This window comes from Lytechinus pictus, chromosome 5, assembly GCF_037042905.1.
Source record: "Lytechinus pictus isolate F3 Inbred chromosome 5, Lp3.0, whole genome shotgun sequence".
Lineage (NCBI taxonomy): Eukaryota > Metazoa > Echinodermata > Echinoidea > Temnopleuroida > Toxopneustidae > Lytechinus > Lytechinus pictus.
The window spans coordinates 16906841-16928285 of NC_087249.1; the positions used below are offsets into that span (position 1 = coordinate 16906841).

At 36.1% G+C, this 21445-nt stretch overlaps 1 protein-coding gene across 1 annotated transcript in view; it reads right to left on the bottom strand.

The window, feature by feature from the left end:
- Window positions 1–368: 368 nt before the first annotated feature.
- Window positions 369–21445, bottom strand: part of LOC129261720 (centlein-like) — a 31436-nt gene continuing 10359 nt past the window's right edge. The window contains exons 12-30 of the mRNA XM_064099908.1: window positions 20587–20696; window positions 19185–19237; window positions 18393–18613; window positions 16331–16394; window positions 15491–15694; window positions 15018–15136; window positions 14532–14660; window positions 13447–13547; window positions 12470–12555; window positions 10209–10297; window positions 8697–8862; window positions 7741–7844; window positions 6900–7237; window positions 5690–5797; window positions 4946–5106; window positions 3892–4023; window positions 2977–3108; window positions 2009–2106; window positions 369–604 (exon numbers count right to left, since the gene is read on the bottom strand). Coding sequence (XP_063955978.1) covers window positions 442–604; window positions 2009–2106; window positions 2977–3108; window positions 3892–4023; window positions 4946–5106; window positions 5690–5797; window positions 6900–7237; window positions 7741–7844; window positions 8697–8862; window positions 10209–10297; window positions 12470–12555; window positions 13447–13547; window positions 14532–14660; window positions 15018–15136; window positions 15491–15694; window positions 16331–16394; window positions 18393–18613; window positions 19185–19237; window positions 20587–20696 — 2578 coding nt within the window. The 3' untranslated portion in view covers window positions 369–441. The remainder of the gene's footprint in view (window positions 605–2008; window positions 2107–2976; window positions 3109–3891; window positions 4024–4945; window positions 5107–5689; window positions 5798–6899; window positions 7238–7740; window positions 7845–8696; window positions 8863–10208; window positions 10298–12469; window positions 12556–13446; window positions 13548–14531; window positions 14661–15017; window positions 15137–15490; window positions 15695–16330; window positions 16395–18392; window positions 18614–19184; window positions 19238–20586; window positions 20697–21445) is intronic.

A 21445-nucleotide genomic window follows, 5' to 3' on the forward strand; every position in this document is an offset into this window, starting at 1 on the left:
TAATTTCTAAATGTTTAATGTGCTCTTTCCTAATTCTTTAATAGTGAGGATGATCTTATATGCCCTTCCCAGACAGATAAGAAATATCTGTGAGTAAAGTGCTATGAAATGGAACCTCTATTGATAGAGGGTTTGTGTCACTATCAGCTATCCATGGTTAAACAGTAACTTTAGACCGGCGTCTATATTGAACCTCACCTCGTTCCAAATACAGGCTAGTCTCTTAATACCATTTTCTTCCATCATCGCATATTACACATACAGTCTCAAAATATGTCTCTTCCATTCATGATCACATATCAAATATTACATAATAGTCTATAAAATATGATTTTCATCCATTATCACATACACACAACTGTCTCTCAATATATTTTTCCTCTGTCATCACATGTTAACTACTAAATGTACACAGTTATGATTTTAATTCATTATCACATTTCATACACCATCGCAGTCTAAAAGTATTCTTTCATCCATCATCATGTCACTTACCACCGTCTCTGCATGTATCTTGTCATTTGAGCTCACTGACCTCGCCCTTGCCCGGAGGTCATCTATAAGTGACCTCTTCTGGCTCAAATCACGGTCCAGATGTTGAATTCTGGACATAAAACGAGAATAAATTATGCTTAGATAATGAAAATATAAAACAGAGAATTATGGAACTTATCCATTCATCTGCAACCAGTGTGCGAAATACATGAGACTGACGGGCGATTTCACACTCATGACGGCCGAAATCGGCCCTAAAATTTGCAAAATGGAATGCTTTGGGGTTAACATCTTTTACAAGGATGTCCCATGATCTAGATCTGCCATAAATAATATTCAAGTACATTTAGAAAATCATCATATTACACAAGGTGACATGACATTTGTTCCTGCGACAATTGGTCCGGGCTTTATTTCATCTAAGATGAATAGGGTTATGGTTGCAATAGGGTATTATGTTAGGTTTAAGATATCAAGATATTATCATATTAAATCCAGGGTTGAAGTTGGCCATTCGATTAGTGTGTGGAATTTACAGTGGAGCAATTGTTGCCGGAGCAAATGTCATGGAACCATTACACAAAGCACAAAATCTGATATGCTTTTACAGAAAAAGCATAAAAACTAGTACTTGAAATAAAAGAAATAGCCCCCAAACCTTAGATATTGTCCCAAGGTGGCAAAATAAAATAGCCTCTAAAAAGACTGGGGGGGGGGGTGATAAATCCACAGCACAAAATTTTTTGACTGTGTTGCTCGCTTACTTTTTACTTCCAAGTCTCACACAACTTTTGAGACCGAAATTGTGACCCCCAGGTAGGTGGTTCCAAAATTACACAACATTTCGTAAGTGCATGCAGACCCAAAATTGCTTAAAAAACATGAATTATGTTCAAATCCAATGCAATTGGTGTTTTTAGCTAAAATTCATAAATGTATCATTATTTTTCCTGTTACCGATTAAAATCAATTTATTTCATCTTGTTTAGGGTCAAAATAAATTCCCTGATAATTTCTATTGAAAAAAACGATAAAGAACAAAAAGTAAAAAAATTACATTTGATCAAATTCCTATAGTCTGTGAACCCAAAATTAGCATGTTAGGGGCATTATTTACTTAATTAGATCAAATTTTAGATTTTATGTATAAATTAGCATAATTAATGAGCAATAAGATTTTTCGCAGAACATAGTTTTGTAGATCATGCCATGGGTAATTCGCATGCCAATTTTTGTCGCGATCATGAGATCAACGGCCGAGATCATAAGGGGGACTGAATCAGCCACGATGGTCAAGATGGCTCTAAAGGATATTAAATTTTATCTCAATTGAATAACAGTAGTAATATTGAATTACTTGACCCAGACATTTTTTCTTCCCTTTTCTGCTTTAATTTTGTCTCCTCAACTTCGAAAAACATAATGGCAGTGGTCGCCCCCTGCCCCTCTGCAGAGCTTTCCCAGTCAAGGATTAAAACAAAATGTGAGCAGAGAGGATTATATAAGAACTCACTTGCTTTCCAGAGTCTTGATGGTGTCATTGAGGGTGTCCTTCTCAGATTTCATAGCCTTGATGACACTGCCTTGCCTGACAATCTCACTGGCCTGAGACTAGAATCATAAGAGTGGTAATGAGAACAATGTGAATGCGGTATGAATGAATAGTCATGCAAAAGTATATTCTCATCATTATCCCATTCACATACATCATTCTCATTCTTATTTAAAATTATCATTATCAATATACAACTATCAACATCACCATCTTCTTCATCCTCATCATCACTATCACAACACATCCAACATCATTCTTATCATAAACCTTATAATAATCCTCATCACTACCATTATCAACATATTCATCATCTTCAACATGATCCTCACCACCATCATCACTATCATCATCATCATCTTCTTCATCTACCTCATCATTATCCTCCTCCTCTTGCTCCTCATTATCAATATCATCATCATCAACTTTATCAGCATCCTCATCCTCATCATCAACAACATACTCATTTATAATCATCATCTTATTATCATTCACTGATGCTGCTGTTATATGATTATTATGATCATAACTGTGATTATTGTTATTTTCCCATTCTTGTCATCATTATATCTATTTTATTACCAATATCATTATGCATAATCACAATAGACATTTGTATAGCGCCATCTATTCTACCCGGAGGGGCTCTATTATTATCAACCTGGCTTTAGCTTGAACTGCCGTTTCCAGCACTGTGAACTCAAGGAATTAATCCTGCTGGGTACCCATTCACCTCACCTGGGTTGAGTGCAGTAGTTGAGTAATAGTCAGAACCACTAGACCAAGATGCCCCCATATCACTATTATTATACTTATTAATATAATTCAGCATCATCAATATCAGTGTTCTTGATATTCTTATCAAATTTGGTCATGTTTTATAAGAAAGGACCCTGAATCATATATAATATATATAAGGTCTTTCTAACCTTGATGCGAGCCTCTGTGCTTTTCCATTCAGTTTCTGAATGTTTATCAGTCTTCTGCTTAGCTAGTTCCTGGTTTTCGGCTTGCAACAGGTCTTTCTCCTTTTTCAGTTCTTCCACATCATGTGTTAGCCTCTACAAATGAAAAAAAAAACACACAAATGTCTATGGCATATCTTCTTCTTCCATATCATGTGTTAGCCTCTACAAAAAAAAATCACACCCGTCTATAAAGGCTTCTAAAACTAAAATGAAAAAGGCAACAGACCATAGTGCTCTACAATAAATGCAGCATAATTACCCTGGCTTTAGCCGAGCTACTGTTATACGGTCCAGGTATAAATTTCTGCCAGGTACCCATTAACCTCCCCTGGGTTGAGGGCAGCACAATAATGATCATTTATTTTTGCTGAAGGAAATTACACCATGGCTGTGATTCAAACCAACTCTGTTTCAACATCCAGAGACCAATCCACTGGGCCACAATGCCCATATGATACTCTTCTTCTCATTAAACAACACAATTAATGTTTTGGGCAACTTTTTTGCCACATAAATTGAAATAATTTGCTTGGTGAATGAGAGGGCAACTGGCTCCCCATGAAAGCGTGATATAAGTTTACGAATGGTTCAATAACTAAACCATAATTGCAATGAGAATACCACCAAATGATAATGACGAGTTTTCGCTCAGTGACGTACGGGGCTTTCAGCGACACGGATGTATGGCAGGCTCTTTAAACATTTGTTCGTTTCTTGGTATCAAGAATTGAAATCTTGATGATGAATTCTTCCATGTCGGATGTGATTTCTTGATGTTGGGAGGTAGGAGGAAATGTTAAAAGGGCTTGCCATACACCCTGGTCATTGAAAGTCCCTTACTTCGCTGAGCGAATACTCGCTATAGACTGAACAAACCTGGATGGTGATTTTAGAATTCTGGTATCTGGAATTGGCAAGATTCAGGTCTGACTGCAGAGAATCGTTGGTTTCCTTGTATTCCACAGCAGCCTTCTGTAACATACGTCTCTGCTCCTGAAGGGAGGCAACCTGGAAAGAAGCAGGTTGATAGGCCATCAGTAACGATCTTCAAGTCTAGTCAACAGAAGATTATCAATTGTTTGACTATTACATGGGTGTGAGTGACCATGCAAGAAAATAGCTGAAATTGCTCCAATACTTTTGTACAGACAAAGAAAACAAAAAGCTGAAAATAAGCTGAAAAAATTGCTGAAATCAACTACAAAGCTGAACTCTCACATCCCTGAAAATGATAATAAATAATAATAAAAAATAATTGAAAAAAGAAAAAAAAAACATTATAATATAATAATAACAATCAATATAATTGTAAATATTGTCATCGAAATTGGATGTAACAAGAGAAATTTAAGACATTTCAAAGTTTCTCTCAATATCACAAAAGTTACAAGTACTCCTGGTTGGTATGCAAATGAAGTACTTTAAATTTCTCCTCATTATGATGTGAAACAAAGTTTGATCCTTCCCTGAACATGTGGAAATGCCTCTGTTGTAACGTCTTGTGCTTTCATGAAGAGTCCACATTGTCAATTTCACTAAAAAAAATATTGTATAATTCATACGAAAAAAAACAAATGAAATAGTGAGTGGAATTGTCATTGGTTCCCTCATATGCCTACTGACCAGAATGTGAATACATCTGTATTGTGAAATTAAGCAAAACTTAATGTCATAATGTTCTTACTTTACATTTGATTTTGATATTACTTTGATCATTATTTGATTTTCTCTTTTTATTCAAATCAATCTTTCATCGAGGTGGCAACAGACCCTAATTGAAACTTCGATCAACAAGTGGGTCTTCACACAAGACTAGCACATTCTGTACACAAGTCATTGACAGTATGCTGCGGATCCAGACCCCTTTAACTTGAGTGTGAAGGGATTGCACAGCAGAGTAGGGCAGACTTGCCCTTGAAAGAATTTGTACCTGTTGTTGTAGAGCGCCAAGTCTTCTCTTCAAGACGTTGACTCCACCTGGTCCAGGACTGGATCCTCTAACCTTACTTGCTGCTTTCTTGTTGTTTATCTTCTGATTGGAGAAGCTGAGACTCTTGATGGGCGATGTGGCCGTGTCTCTCCTTGATGATACTATAGAAAATAGCAGATTATGCATGGTCAATAATAACTTATTAACAATTTTTGCCAGAGATCATTACGACATGTGTAATAATGATATGCCACATAATGATAATGATGATGATGATGATGACATAATCATAATCATGATGATAAGAAGAGGAAGAATAACAAAAATAATAATAAATTTTTCAAAAATCAGCCTGCTCTTTCACATAAAATAAATAGTTCATTAATATTCATTTGTGAGTTGGTGGCCTACCATATACATTGGTGCTAACAATTTAGTGATCCCCATCAGAAAATGAACATATTTCAAATGTTCAAGTTCTGCCATGTTTTAGATATCTAATTGTGAAATCAGGTGATAAAAATATTACATTTAAGAAAGTTTGTTTCTATGGGCTTGCCGGACATTGTAGTGTTGTTGTCTACATTCAACACTCAGCAAGAAGGAGTGCATTTTTTAGCACCACTGTACATGTACATGTAGCACTAGTTAAAAATAAAGAACTTGTGTCCATGTAGACCTAAATTTAATGCAACTGAAATAAAACAGTCAAAAGTGACCAGACAGGATATGATTGTAACTTACTGGGTGAGATTGGTTGAATACCGGGAAATATGGCGCCATCTGTTGACAGCATGGAGCCACTATCACTCTCTTCTGTTTCTGTCATTATTCCACTCTCTGCAACCGCGACTGGGAAATCAATGTAAATGAGAATGCATAATTCATTACAAAGACATAAAGAAGAATTATAATTAAATAAATTCAATCATAAAGAAATATAAAATGTAACTATAATGCAGTTGTCTCAGTATGCAATATAATAGCTTAAAGCTTAACAAATTTTATATCTTACCACTATTTTTGTCACAATGGCCCAAATTCACAAACACGGTTTCAATTGTACCATGGTAAAAAACCATGGACTATCCAGATTTTGTGTACAATATCACTCTTATTTCATCACCTTAAGTAAGAATAGTCAAATAATGTATATGCAGTTTTGACAAATGGCGTTGAATTCATGCTTGAATGAGTGTGATAGATAATACAAGAAATCTGCATAGTCCATGGTTTTGCACCATGGTACAAATCAAAACCATGTTTGTGAAAATTGGGCCAATAAGTTTCAAATAAAGAAGAATATGAGAGTGACAAAACCTACAAAAATAAATAGCATTTGTCAACTGAGTTTGCACCGTATTTTATCGGTGCATGTAAGTTTTGCCAGATTTCACAATTACAAATATATATGTTTAAATTACATAAGGATTACATACACTGTAATATGTCTAGTCCTTCTTATTGAAACATACAATTATCAAAATCAATAAATGTTTAATTGCAAACCATATGATTATATGATTGTTATACCATTGTCTTGCCATCATGGCAGATTGTCAGGTGATCAAGATGAGTGTTTCACAAAGCAAACAGTGATTTTCACTGCCAAACTTACTCTTAGCCAATCAGATGCAAGGATTTCAGTAGCTTACAACACCTGCCAATGAAAATCAGTGACTATTTGTCTTAAGAAATGCTCTCCACATTTGATGCTTTGGCCATATAAATATGAAAAACCCTAACAAATTTGTTCTAAGCCAATCAGATGCAAGGATTTCAGAAGCTTTTAACACTTGATGAAATGCTCCCTAGGTTGGCAGAAAATGTGGTTCCATGACATCCTAAACCTAACATATAACCATATTGCAACCCTTGCCCTACATCTTCAAGGAAACAAAGCCTGAACCAAGTGTCGCCGGAACAGATGTTATGTCACCAGAAATGGACCTACCTCTCTCTGTCTGTGTAGCAACAGACATCAGCAGTGTCTGGAAGACCGGCGGGGTACCCTGGTAAGCTTGAGCCATCCGGTCCAGGTGGTGCAGGATCGCCAGGAGCTCCCTCCTGGATGGACTAATGCCACTGGCTCCAAGACTTCGGGACCTGCTCCAATGATGGGACCTCTGTGATCCACTGGTCTTGGTTTGGTCTAGTCTGGAAGAGTGATGGGGACTGGCCCTGGAACCTGTTCCCGACCTGGGAGGTGTCCTGAAGAGGTCCTTGGCAGGGGATAGGCTACGGGATCTTCGGGTGGTGGACTTGAGGGGTGTAGAGTGGTAGAAGTCACGACTGTTTGGAAGTTAAGAAGAGGGTACACTACTTGGCCAATCTTGGTCAATGATGTCTGTACAACCAATGCAATATGTATAATTTAATGATTCAACTATCTAACTCAAATTAAGTATTATCTTTACTTACAAATTCTTTACCCAGTTACTGGAGCTATTAGTTAACTGAATAAATAGATAAGTATGTAAGTAAAAGCTGAAGTAAATACACAGAGACAGAAATAAAATTAATTCATAGCAATCCAACAAATCAAACCAACTAATTGATCAATTAATTAGCTAATCACAACATCCATCCATCCATCCATCCATCAATCAGTCAATCAGTCATTCAGTCATTCAGTCAGACAATCAATCAATCAATCAGTCAATCAATCAATCAATCAACCAACCAATTGGCGAATTAACCTTTTCTTTTGTTGGTACATCTAGGTGTAAAAAGAGAAAGAAAAAAAAAGGGGGAATCAGATGTCATTCCCGTTTGTGGAATACATTTGTTCTTACCCATCTCCATCATTATCTTCATCAGTCTGGCTGTCATCATTGTCGTCATCACTATCATCTTCCTTATGAACAATTACATGAACCCCAGGGCCAGGGTCTTCATCCTATGAAAAAGAAATTCAGGACAAAATAATGTTGTGTTGCCCTCATCTCAATGACCGTAAAAATGCATAAAGAAGAAGGTTACTTTTTTTCTTAACCTTTTTTATTAAAGCAGACATAGAATATATAAATGCAGTATTTTGTGAGAAAATGGCAGATGTGGGTGTAGAATTTGCTATAATTTGTATTCAATGAAAAGAGCACTTTAACATGAATGTCCACATGTTTGACTGCACAAATAAATCATCCAATGCATAATTTTCTTTGCACAGTGCAGCATCAAAGATATTTTTTTAAAGAAAAAAAAATACTGACCAACCCAAGTTTCCAATTCGGGGCTTACACATGTAGGAGGGTATCATATAACAATTTTTTTTACCTAATCATCATCATTGAAGATCATAATCCCTACTTGGAGTCCTCAAGGCCATTTAAAATGTCATATTTCTACACTGACTAAATTATCACAATATTTACAATACCATAGATTTTTATGTTTTCAGGAGATGATTTGTTAAGTTCAAATAATCAATAATGACTTCCAGGTCTGCTTTATTACTAACTGTATAAAAGGATCACCACCTATCTATACAGACCAACAAATTTTGTTTTCTTCGATTAATTTCCCCTATTGAAATATCTCAAATCAATCTGTTCATAAAGACCACTGTGTCTGCCTTGGGTGGTCTTCATAGACAGCTTTCATGGTATATTGCAGTGTGAAATATCAGCTGTCATTTACAAAAAGATTCTACTCCCCCCTCATTAAGAGCACTATAATTTTTACATTTATAAAGAAATCCTGTCAGATGTATGCAAACTCAAACGCTATGTTGGGCAAACAATATCCATACCCCTTCATGAGATGTCTTTTGTTCCCTCTCTGCTTCCCGTCTCATGGTAGTAGCTAGTTTCTTCATCTTCATCTTGAGTTTGGCGATTTCTTCTACCAAGGCTTGATATTCAACCTCTTTATGGGTTGATATGGTCTTGGCCTGTACCAGATCTGCTCTCATCGATCTAAGATACCAATTGATGTTTGATTGTTATTATAAGAAAATATTGCACTATCCAAATGACAAGATGATAATGAAAACAGAATTGAGCAAGATAACACATAGGAATCAATGGAACATGTAGCTAGCTTTTTATAGGCAATCACGTTCACAATACTGTAATTGCCAATTGGTCTATACTCTACACAGGTCTTCTTTGTCTACTTTCCATTTAGTTTCAATTCCACATTGTCTAATCCTAGCTCATCTACAACAGAGTGATCTAATAACCATTCGGTCTTATTGCCATATAGCCCATTACTTGAATTTAGGCTATCATGAAATTTCCACTTTGTCTATCAGCACTTAATCTATTTGATTAGATAAACATTTTTATGAATCAAAATGTATTATTGATTTTTTTTCATGCTTCCCATGTATTATTGTTACAATATTTGGTATTAATTCTCATTTAGTATGGCTGCATTTACATTTTCTTGTGATTTTATCTGTAATAAAATGTGTTTATCATGCTGCAAACCAATCTTGAAATATAATACAATTATTATTACAAATTCTCATAGGATGAAGTGCAAATAATCAGTAGATGACATGGAAATTAGCCCATCTGGGCATTAGACTAAATCAGGATTGAACTACTTTTAAGTGGGTATTACACCAAGTCTATTGCAGACAAAACAGCAATTAGACAAAATGGCCCAAATTCACAAAGGTGGTATGGAAACCCACGGTTGAATTCATGGTTTATGCAGATTTCCTGTATAAATTACGCTTAATTTAGCACGTATCGGGCGCGTGTATAAAACATGTCCAACTATGTTACCATGGTTAGATTTTTTTGCTACTTTATACGCTATCTTATTCATGAGTCCACTGTTTGAAGAGTGGACTCATTATTCAAAACAGTGGACTCATGAATGAAATAGCGTGGATAACCACGGCAACAGGCGCGCATCAGCATTGGACATTTTTTTAACATACGCAGTAAATAAGCGTAATTTATACAGAAAATCTGCATAAACCATCGACTCAATCGTGGGTTTTCAAAACCACCTTTGTGAATTCGGGTCAATGGGTTCAGCCTATGTGGCATAATTAGATTATATGAGAACAAGATCAACTACGTACTTTTAAATCAAGTGAATATAAACCCCCAAATAACAATCCCAATAAAAGAAAAAAAATACTCAATTATAAATAAATGCATATTTGTAATTTGTTTCTTTAAGAAAAAAAATGTAGAAGTTACACATACATGTATGTGTATATAATATAAATAGATATCTACAATATTTTGCGAATGATGACAAGATCAAAGCAAATTTTTGTGATTGAAGGCCTTCTTAATACCTGAGCTGTCTTTCTAGTCTATCTCTCTCCTCAGCCCACTCATTCTGTTTAGAATGTAGCACCTGAACGGACTTCTGCAGCCTCTTGTTCTGAATTCAATGTAATAAGATTGATTTATATGAGCATACTGTGATCGGTTTTTGATGATTACATCAGAAGAACACTGTATAACATCAGCTGACCTTCAATGAGTCAAATATTTACCAAAGTCAGAGCAGGTTTTTAGACTGTGAAGAAATTTGTGTAAATTCTTGTTCTGAATACAATGTAAAAAGATTGGTTTACATGAACACACTGATATTGGTTTTTGATGACTAATTGAGAAGAATACAGGTACATGTAAACATAAGTCGACCTTCGACGAGTCGAATATTTGCCAAAGTCAAGGCAATTTTTAGACTTTAAAGTTACTTGTGTACATGTAATACGATAGATTTTATAGATGGGATGATGGGCTTTTGATGATTATATGAGAATACAGGTCAACCTTCAATGAGTCAAATATTTGCCCAAGTCGAAGCAATTTTTTTAGGCAACATTATATGCAACACAACTTTCCATGGATCCTACTGACCTGGAAAGGAAAATGAGGAAACGGGGCAGACTCTTCAAGAAAGCCCATAGGAACCCCAGTACGTTGAGATGGAAGACCTACAGACAGCACCAGAAAACAGTCGCTAAGCTGGTTCACCAGGCACAGCACAATTATGTAAACAACATCATAGGACCAGCCTACAAGAATATCCTTTAAAATTTTGATCTTACATCAAACGCAGCAGGTCTGAGATCATCATTCCTGATAGAGGTATCCTTATGACCAGCAAAGACCAAAGCAGAGTGCCTCAGTTCTTACTTTCATTCTGTCTTCACGAACAAACAGGCATATTGTACATGTGTAGAAGGTTCTACATGTTTGCAGTACATCCTGACATTAAACATTTGCATATTCATCACAATAGTGTGGCCAAACAACTGTCAAGTCTAAACCTGTCTAAAGCATGTGGACTGGATGGAATTTCACCTAAGCTACTAAAGCTTATAGCCGATGACCGCGCTTCGGTTCTTGTTTTGACAGAGCTACAATACAGGTACTGTTCCAACAGAATGGAAGTCTGCATTGGTGACCCCTATTCTCAAGTCTGGTGTTAGGTGTGACCCAGGAAATTACAGACCAATTTACCTGACTTGCATCTGCAGTAAGCTAATTGAACTCCTAGTACTTATAGTCACATCTCAAAGCTTGTAGCTGCCAACATCATGGTAGATAAACAACACAGGTTCAGGCAGAAGTTTTCCACCACTACCCAACTCATCTCTGCTACCCATGACTGGGCACACAGCTTACAATGCAGAGGACAGACAGATATTCTCTTGATCTCAAGAAAGCCTTTGATCGAGTACGACACTGACATCTACGAATCAAGCTAGCGTACTTTGGCATCAAAGGAGACAGTCTGAACTATATATAGATCCTGTCACAATTCACCAACTGACAACAAGCAGTTGTTGTCCAGGGTCTGTATTCAATTCGATATTAAAAAGAAACAGCAATAAATTTGAATCACTCTATTCATAGTAAACAGGACTATTTGTGGGACTGGGATTAGCAGTCCCACAATCTGTTGTTGCTACGTCAGATAAACCTAAAAAAGACAAACCCCCAAAACACTTTAGGCCTACTGAGAGGCCAAAGGTACTAAAACTACAAATTGATTTGAATGACTAGGGGAAGAATCAAAACACAGAAAATTTCATGTATCAAAATGCATTAAAAGTTTTTCTTACTGGTAGTTCATAAAACTGATATGCATTTAATACAAGGGTAGTACCAGTATGTAAAGGAAGATGATGTTACACATTTGATCACTCACTATTCCTTCTTTATCTTATAATATGAAATTTAAAATATATAATTTTAATAGATTTTAATGTTAAAGATGCTATCCATGTAATCACACTAAGGGGGTGTTGCAAGAAAATATTTGCAATCAATTGCAAATTTCAAATGCAAATTTACAAGTGAAACAGTAATATTAACTAAAGCAAATAAATTTCTATCTGTTGATGCAAGAAGCCACACCATCAATCAATTTCAAATTTGCAATCAATGCATGACTGTCAATTGAATTTGTGCACTAAAATTGACTTGTGATCGATTGCAAGTTTCTTGCAACACTTGTTACAAGAACAATAATAAACAATTATTCTTGATGGCTCAAACCATAACCATATTCCCACCATGCACATTCATTCCTAAATACCTTTTCAAATAGATCTTCAGCCCTTGCTTTTTCCCTTTCCTCTCTCTTGTTAGCAGCTTTGAGCCTTGCAAGCTGACTTTCCAAGCCTCGGATAAAAAAAAAAGAGATATAGATATAAATATATAAAAGGCACTTGCCTACATAATTATGTCACTCTCCACCCAGGTGTAGACGGGTACCTGAGGAATGCTTCATGAAAGGGCTTGTTTGACGTTTCACCCGACAAGTCCTGTTTTATTTGACAGTTACAGTGAACTGTGCTCGGCCAATAAAAATCAAGGATATTCATCAGATGTCAGGTGAAAAATGTTGATGAAATGCTTACCAGTGCCCTGTAACACAAATCATAATGATCAATCTAGGGCTGATTTATATGATTGATTATGTACACACAATGATAAATACAATCAATTGTAGAAATCAGCTAATAAAAATATGTAATTTTCAATGAAGAAACATTGATTCAGACTTTGGTACCTCCTGCAAAGTCGGTTTCTAAATATAAAATATCAATAAACATATCTAATAATAATGATAATAGTTATAATTATTATTATTTTAACATTTATAAGGCGCTTAATGCAGATGTTTCTATATGCTCAATTTTCTGACTCTTATTCAATCACCAGGATTGTAAAAACAAAGTGTAATTAATAAATCAATAAATGATGATAAATGAATATATGTGAAAAACAAATGCATATGCATGCCTTTCCTGCTTTATTCACACATAACCTTCTCTTCATTTGTCTTATTTGTCATGTCTACTAGTGCAATTTTTTTTAATGTTTAATTTCATTCATTTTAATGACTATAGATATGTATAGTCATGTCAACGTGTGTAATTATCAATGTAAAAGCGAGTGGAGAAAATGGTTCTATGTATATCACAGACTAATAAATTGAAATTGAATAGAATTGCATTGAATTTGAAATTGAATTGAAATTTAACTGAAATTTAATTGAAATTGAATCACCATTTTTCTCATCTTCAAGGCATCTAGTTAGGTCCTCTATAGTAGAGGCATCCACCGCAGACTGGACCCGAAGTCTATCAATCTCTTCTTCGATGTTCATCCTAAAAATGAGCAAGTTGATTCATTTCTCACAAAGGAAAAAAACACTATTTGAGGACTAGTTGAGAGTAACTTAGAGATCTTAGTGCAGAATCCTCATTAGCATCCCCATGTTTCAAAATGTCTGCGGACATTTGTTCCATTAAGACATCATTTTCAATTTCTAAGAAAATTGTATTTTATGGAATATATATCTCATGACCACTATTGTGGGAGCTCCTCAAAAGTGATGTCACAAAACTAAAACTTCAACAATCCACAACTTTCAAACTTTGATGGTTTTTCACCAAATTTTCTTCAACATCTATCTTTTGTTTTCCTGCTTTCATTAAATCCAACTTCATGCCAGGGAACACTATCCATTTCATTTATACTGAATTCAATCTATTGATTTACCCAATTCAATTCATCTTCTATCAAATCAATAAATTAGCAAGTAACAGGTATCATGATTAATGAAAAAAAGAAATTGTATAATTGCTGAGAAAGTAGTAAAACAAGCATGATATTCAGGCATGATGTTGAGTCATTTCCCAATTTCGCAAGCAATCATAAACACTGCCCCCACATGTGCCTGCTTAGTGATCTTCGGTGTGATCGTTTTTTTCAGCTTCAAATTCATGATTTTATGTAACTATACCAGATCTAGATCAATGATGATACAGTGACAATTAATCTTGGCTTTGCAGACTTTCCCATGAAATCAGTGTTTACTGCAACTACTTTAATTTATGGTTAAAAAGGAAGCGCGTAAACAAACATGTTCAAAAATTATACAGAACATCAAATTCACTACAGATTGTTTGCCATTGCTTGGATTCAATGCCCCACAAGCAATCCACAATCCCACCCCACTTGGTTTTTGCAAATTTGCAATATCTAGGGGGGAATCAAATATGAATGTGTAATTAAAGCATTCTACTCGGCTTAAATCCGTTGTTCGGAGCCCTTACAACAGTGAAATATGAAATGTCAAGGTAACTTACTTTTCTTGCATGAGGATTGTTGTCTGCTGTTTGTAGTAAGCAAGTTCATTCCAAACACCATCAGAATCCTCTCGTCTGAGTTCCTTGCTCTCAGATCGAGGTAGCTTCTTCTTTTTCTTCTCTTTACCACTGTATAATATAAATTTCAAAATGCGGTGAAATTTCCTTATTACACTGGCTGTACCTGAGCTGCCATATATGTGGTAAAGCATTCAAGGAATGAATCCTACCAGGTTCCCATTCACCTCACCTGGGTAGAGTGCAGCCAATGTGGATAAATTTCTTGCTACAGAAGATGAGAATAGTCAAGGCATCTGTGTAGGCATCATATAAATTTGATTCAATGGGCAGCTGGCGCCATCTGCAGTGCGTACATATGTTCAACGCCCTCTTGACTTAAAAAGAGATTACCTTTAATAAGTCACTTGTTTTCTTTTATCAAAGGGGGGCAATAAAGCAAAGATTACTTCATTACATCTTTCTTACCTCTCGTGTTGCTCGTACGTTTTTATCTGTTCCTTGACGACATCATAAGCAGATTGCAGAGTCCGGAGTCGCTCCAAACGTCGACTGTGGGCCTTCCGCAATTCTTCAACCTCTTGATTCTACAAAAAAGACAGTATTAGAAATTAAATATGGCACTTTTCCAGCTGATAGAATTTAAATTCAAATCTAGCACCCTCTTTTGGTGATGCATTTCCTTTCCTTTAAAATATTGATCCTTCCTTTCATATTGTTAATCTATTGGATATTAGAAAGCTAATGACAAAGATACTAAGAAAATTCAGCCCATTGAGAAGAGGCTTTATATTCTAAAAAAGAAAGGTAAAAAGGGTATTCAATGACTACTATGCTTTTGTAATATTGTAAAGGTCAATGGTATTCGAGTAATGTTCACATTACCAACCCTTTACCAAAGCTTTAGAGATGTTTTAATCTAATTTAGTGTTGGAACATACCTTTAGCCTCAAGAGCTTCCTTAGATCCTCTTTCTTCCGAGCCTCCCTTCCTCTCCCTCTCTCCTTCTCCGCATCATCCAGGAAATCTGATATTCTCCCATGGCTCCAGGCTCCAGCCCGCTCCTGGTTGGAGGAGCGGTGGCTCCCTGATGGAGATAGAGACCTGGCTCGACGAGCCGAACGCTTGGTTGGAGTTGATGTAGCCTAAATCGTAGTAGTAATAATAATAATAACAACAACAAATCACAATAATTGATAATTATAATAATAATGATAATAATACAATATGTGCATGTACATGTAGCATGCATACAATGCTGGTTATTAGGTTGTTTATTCAATGATGCAATATACAGTGTATATTACAAAGTGAAACAAAGATCTTGATAAAACAGAATAAAGTGAATATTAACAAAATTTAAAAAAATGTTGTTCCGTAAGCTAGTTGGCAATTGTGAACTGTTTCATTTCATTGCTACAGTTTCCTTTCAAAGTCTATGTATTGATCAGAGAACTAGAAACATATTGGTATACTAAATGCTAAAGGGTGCCTAAAAAGTTTACTAATTTGTATGAAAAATTGATTTATTCTTACAATTAAATTGCATTGCCAATTTCAAGATTTTCATGATTTTTTTTCCTTTATAAAATTTTCTTGCATTGATACAAATATACAGATATGAGTGAGATGGGAACAGTTTGTTTATTTTAACCACATTTTCTTATTTATTTGCATGATTTTTTAAGGGCTCTATATAATGCTATTCAGCCACACCATGAGATGTGGTATTTTTGTGTCCGAATGGGTCAAATCATAGTTATACATAGAGTTTTTCTCACCCTATCGTTGACTACTTGATGATCGGAGCTGGGTGCATGGTCAATTGGACCCCTCTGTGGAACTCTAAATCCAATAAGAATTTTAAAAAAATTGAACACCATACAAATATCAAATTGCATACATTAAGGCCCTGTAACATAAATGCTCACGTTCATAAAGGCGGGTAAATTGCAATCATTAATTATTCAACAAATTTCTTCCTTCCTTCTTCCATCCATCCTACTATCTTTAGTCATTCCTTCAATTCTTCAATGAATGGGTGATTACAAGTACGGTGTTGGTGTTGAGAGCGTGAAAAGGCTGCTGAACCGAGCTGGGTTTAGAAGAACAATACCGATTGCGTTTTCGATGCCTCGTGACATCACGCCTCTGCGCTGCTAAATCATAATAATAATAATAATTAACATTTATATAGCGCTTAACAGTTTCTAAGCGCATTGGAAAGAGAGAAAAAAAAAAGAAGTAACAAAATACAGTGAGAGAGAACAGGATATGGAATTAAGAGGACTGCTTAATGAGGTAAGATTTGAGGAGTGTTTTGAAAGATTCGACAGTGGATGCATTACGGATGGAGATGGGGAGATTGTTCCAGAGTTTAGGGGCAAGAGCAGAAAAGGCACGATCGCCGTAACGGGTAAAAGTGCGGGGTCCTAGAGAAAGTCGAAGGTGAGCAGTAGAAGAAGATCGGAGACGTTGAGTTGCAGAGGATGAGGGACAAAGAGAGATAAGATTTTGAAGGTAGGATGGGGCGAGACCATGGATGATTTTATAGACAAGGAGAAGGAGCTTGAAAATAATTCTATTTTGAACCTGAAGCCAATTAATGGAGGGAGTAGAGAATAGGGGTGATATGTTCAAATTTCTTTGTGAGGGTTACCAGTCTAGCTGCAGTATTTTGAATTCTTTGAAGGGGGGATATACTAGATTGAGGTAAACCAGCAAGTAAAGCATTACAATAATCCAAATGGGATGATACAAAGGCATGTACTATACGTTCAGTAGATGATTTATCAAGATACTTTCTTAACTTCCCTATCTTACAAATACCCCATGATGCACAACGACAAACATTTCTGATATGCTGGTTAAGGGTCAAGTTGTTATCAATAATAACTCCAAGGTCCCTCACAGTATCTGAACCACTGATATTTCCAGCGAGAAAATCTAAACAAGGTAATTGACCTGAGCTCCTAAACCTAGAGAAAATATGCAGCATCTCAGTTTTTAGTTCATTGAGCTGAACCTTGTTGTCGGATGACCAACGCTTGATATCAGCAATGCAGGCAGACAGTCTTTGAACAGCAACTCCTCGATCAGCTGGCTTCATGGTGATATATATCTGAGTATCATCAACATAGGTAGTATACTGGATACCTGTATGAGAGTTGATAATCCTTCCTAAAGGACCAGTATACAGGATATACAAGAGAGGTCCGATAACGGAGCCTTGCGGGACACCATAGGGCAGAGAAAAGGGTTTAGAAAATGAACCATTCACGACAACCTTATGGCTTCGTCCGGCGAGAAGCCTCGATAACAAAAAAGAAATTGGGAAGAATTACATTAAATTCTCATTGCACAGAATACCAATGCTTTAATTAATTAAAAAATTTGAAAGAGTAAACATTATTGTTCCTCAAAATATATAAAGCTCAAATGATTTGTAATCATTTCAACAGTAGCTAATTTTACAGGGATGTTTCATCGTGTTCGCAAGCTTGAGATTGCCAACACAAACTTGAAATCACCATTTTCCCAAACCCTTAGAGTTGGTGTTAGTGAATGGGGAAATTACACGCAGATCGTCAACCCCAGCCCAAATGCTGGGTTCAGCAGATGACATTCAACACCAGCCTTCAACATGAACTACTGGAAATATGTCACATTTTCCAAGGTCAATCCCAACACCAGCCTGATTTCAATAACAGTGTGGTGGCTGGTGTTGGTGTTCTCACAACACCAACACCAGATTTCAACACCGTACTTGAATTCACCCACTAGTTCATCTATCAACCCCTCAATCTATTCATGAATGGTAGATTCCTTAATCAGTTTTCTCACCCTGCTATTGTTGTCCATTCTTCTCTCTGTTCCACTCTCAGGACTTCTTGTGACCTTGATCTTGACCTCTGACTTGAACTTTCCTTCAGATTGACCTGCAAAGAGACACTTCTCATTGGTCGCTTGGTGGTCATCTGAGCCTCTGTCTCGGCCAATCGTTGCCGGAGTTCCTTTTCAGTGTGGACAAGCTTCTCAAACTTTATTCTGAGCTCATGATACATCTGTACCGGAGAACAATAGTAACAAGTTAAAAAATAATCTAACCTTTAAAAGAATAATAATAAAAATAAGCAACATTAACTCGGCAATCAATACAAATGTGTCAAAGCACTGGTGATAATCATTACACCCGCTTTCACTATGGTTAGCATAATTGAACATTCATGTATGTTTTTCCTATCAGATTCACCTATACTCATTTATATGTCACCTGGGTACAGAGAAGCAAATGTGGATATATGGCTTTCAAAAATATGCTTGCAAGTAGAATTAATACTACATCCAAAGGAGGAGGGTACTATTAATCCTTTTGAAAGGTATATTTGATTAAATTTCATGACAGATATGATTAAAACAAAAAAATAAGAAAGAAATAAAACAATTTTAAACATACAATACATGTACCAATGAAATATTAGCATGGACAGCAATACAATCAAACAAAATTAATGACAGGAGTATAGGGATAGTTATCATTGATTGGAAGAAATGTATGGAAATAGGGCATATATTTTAACAGTTCAAAGATTTAATAACATGATTACATTCAAGTATATAATTCTGATAATTTACCTTTTGGAAATTTGTTGAATCCAGTGTATGAGCACTCTCCTGATTCTTTAAAACTGAAATGAAACAAAGGATTATATAATAATGATGATGATGAAGATAATGACAATAATGATAATATCAATAATAATAATAATAATAACAATAATAATAATAGTAATATGCAACATTTATTTGATGAATTTTTTTATAGTACTGTCTTCACACTGGTTCTCAAATTTATCCCGGTGCTGTCGCGGGACGGCGACACCGCTATAAATGCATTCACACCAGAAAAATTATCTCGGGACAGTCCCCGGATAAATTTCATGTATCCACACTGCAGCTGGTGATTTTAATGACCTTTGTAACAAAACATGTGTAGGCTTGACTGGCTTATGACCCCATGAGTGACCTGACTCTGATACACCGAAAATACTTGAGGGCAGGGAATCGAACCCACGTCCTTCAGATTGAAAGTCATAACCACTAGACCATGACGCCCCCACATTATAGTAAACATATCACAAGTGGTTTATCTCAGTGTTGTAGCGGTGTGCCTTCACACTAAAGGAACACCACGACAGTCACAGCGCTGTCCCGCTGCTATTACTATGGCTTGCCTAGCGATTGTTTGTTGCAGAGTTATAGCGAGGCGAGGTTATCCCGCGGTAGTCTATTGCGGATACGAGAATCCACACTGAAGGCAACATCGCTACTGTCTCGGGACAGTTCCAGTACTGCAGCAGTGTTTGTGGCCAGTGTGAAGACAGTATAAGAGATATTACCCTGATATTAGCACAGCTACCCTGATAAGGTGCTTAAGCATTCAAGGAATTCCTTCCTACTGGGTACCCATTGACTACACCTGGCTGGATAGGTTAGTGGATAGAGGCATATGAACATAAATGCCTTGCCAAAGAATGTGAGTGCAGTGGTGGATTTGAACCCTGTACCTTGTTGTTCCATTCATTGAGCCACAACACCTCCATATAAAGTTCAATACATATATTTTCAAAGAAATTACTTTGCTTGCTGTCAGAGAATAATTTGATTTCGTACTGGATGTGACAATATAAATCGCTATAAAGTACATGTATCATTTTTCAAGAATATGATGAAAATTACAATTATAATGACCATTTTGCTTGTGGAAAAACATCTTTTAAGCTTGTCATCAACAGTTATACATTTGGAGAAAAACTAAATTTTTTCACATAATAGAGAATGAAACAAGTGAAACAAATTAGTTGTGTGAAAGCTGGAATATCAAAGAATCTGACCAACAAAAGTTTGAGTACAATTGGACAACCAATGATAAAGTTAGGAGCATTTGAATGTCAAGAATACTCATCCCATGGAGATCCCCCTACTGGCAATGGTAAATAGAATGAAAATTTCTCTATTGATGAACTAAACTGTTAACCTTTGTGTGTGTCAGCCTGTAGGTCTTGTAGCTGTTGTATGAGTTGTGCTTGCTGTGCAGCCTGGTGTATAGCCTGGTCATGTTGGGCTTTCAGATCCTCATACTCTAATCTGAAACAAAGAAGGAAAAGATATAGGATGTTCATTTTATAAGGAATAAGAAATAATTGAGGAAATGATTTTTACAACCTATATGTTGTCAGTGGGCTCCTTATGTATTTATCTTTTTTTTTTTGAGGGGGGGAGGGGGTGGGGGCAGCTCAAGAAAAAAAGCTATATTTCAGAACTTTAAGACCGGTATGCAACAATCCCTTCTTTACTCTAGAGAGAGTGAGTTCTCTCAATGAATTACCAAACTGTTTTCAGGACAATATCAAGTTGTCACTATTGCCATAATTCTGAAATACAGCTGTTCCTGAACTTTCCTACAAATTTCTTAAATTTTGAGATACAAGGATTAAACATCCCATGGACACTTTAAAAGTAACACTCAAATGAAATATTCTTCAGATGGAATTTATTGCCAAATCGCGAAATAGTTTTGATGTCCTCATTGAATAGATAGAAATTATTTCTATATTATCTAGGGACAGTGATTTTCCGTTTCAAAAAATTGCCTTTTCCGTTTCAGAAAATCTCAAATTCCGTTTCAGCATGTCAGAAAACGGAAATTCCGTTTCCCCATAGACTTTGTACACACGGAAAAGTGACAATTCCGTGTACACGTTTACATGCCCACTCGCACTGGTCAAAATTTGTATCTGCTACTGTACCAACAACACAATAAAATCCGTTCTAATCGGATCTATGCGGGTGAATAAAATATTTTAACACACCCATTTTGCATGCATACATCCTCA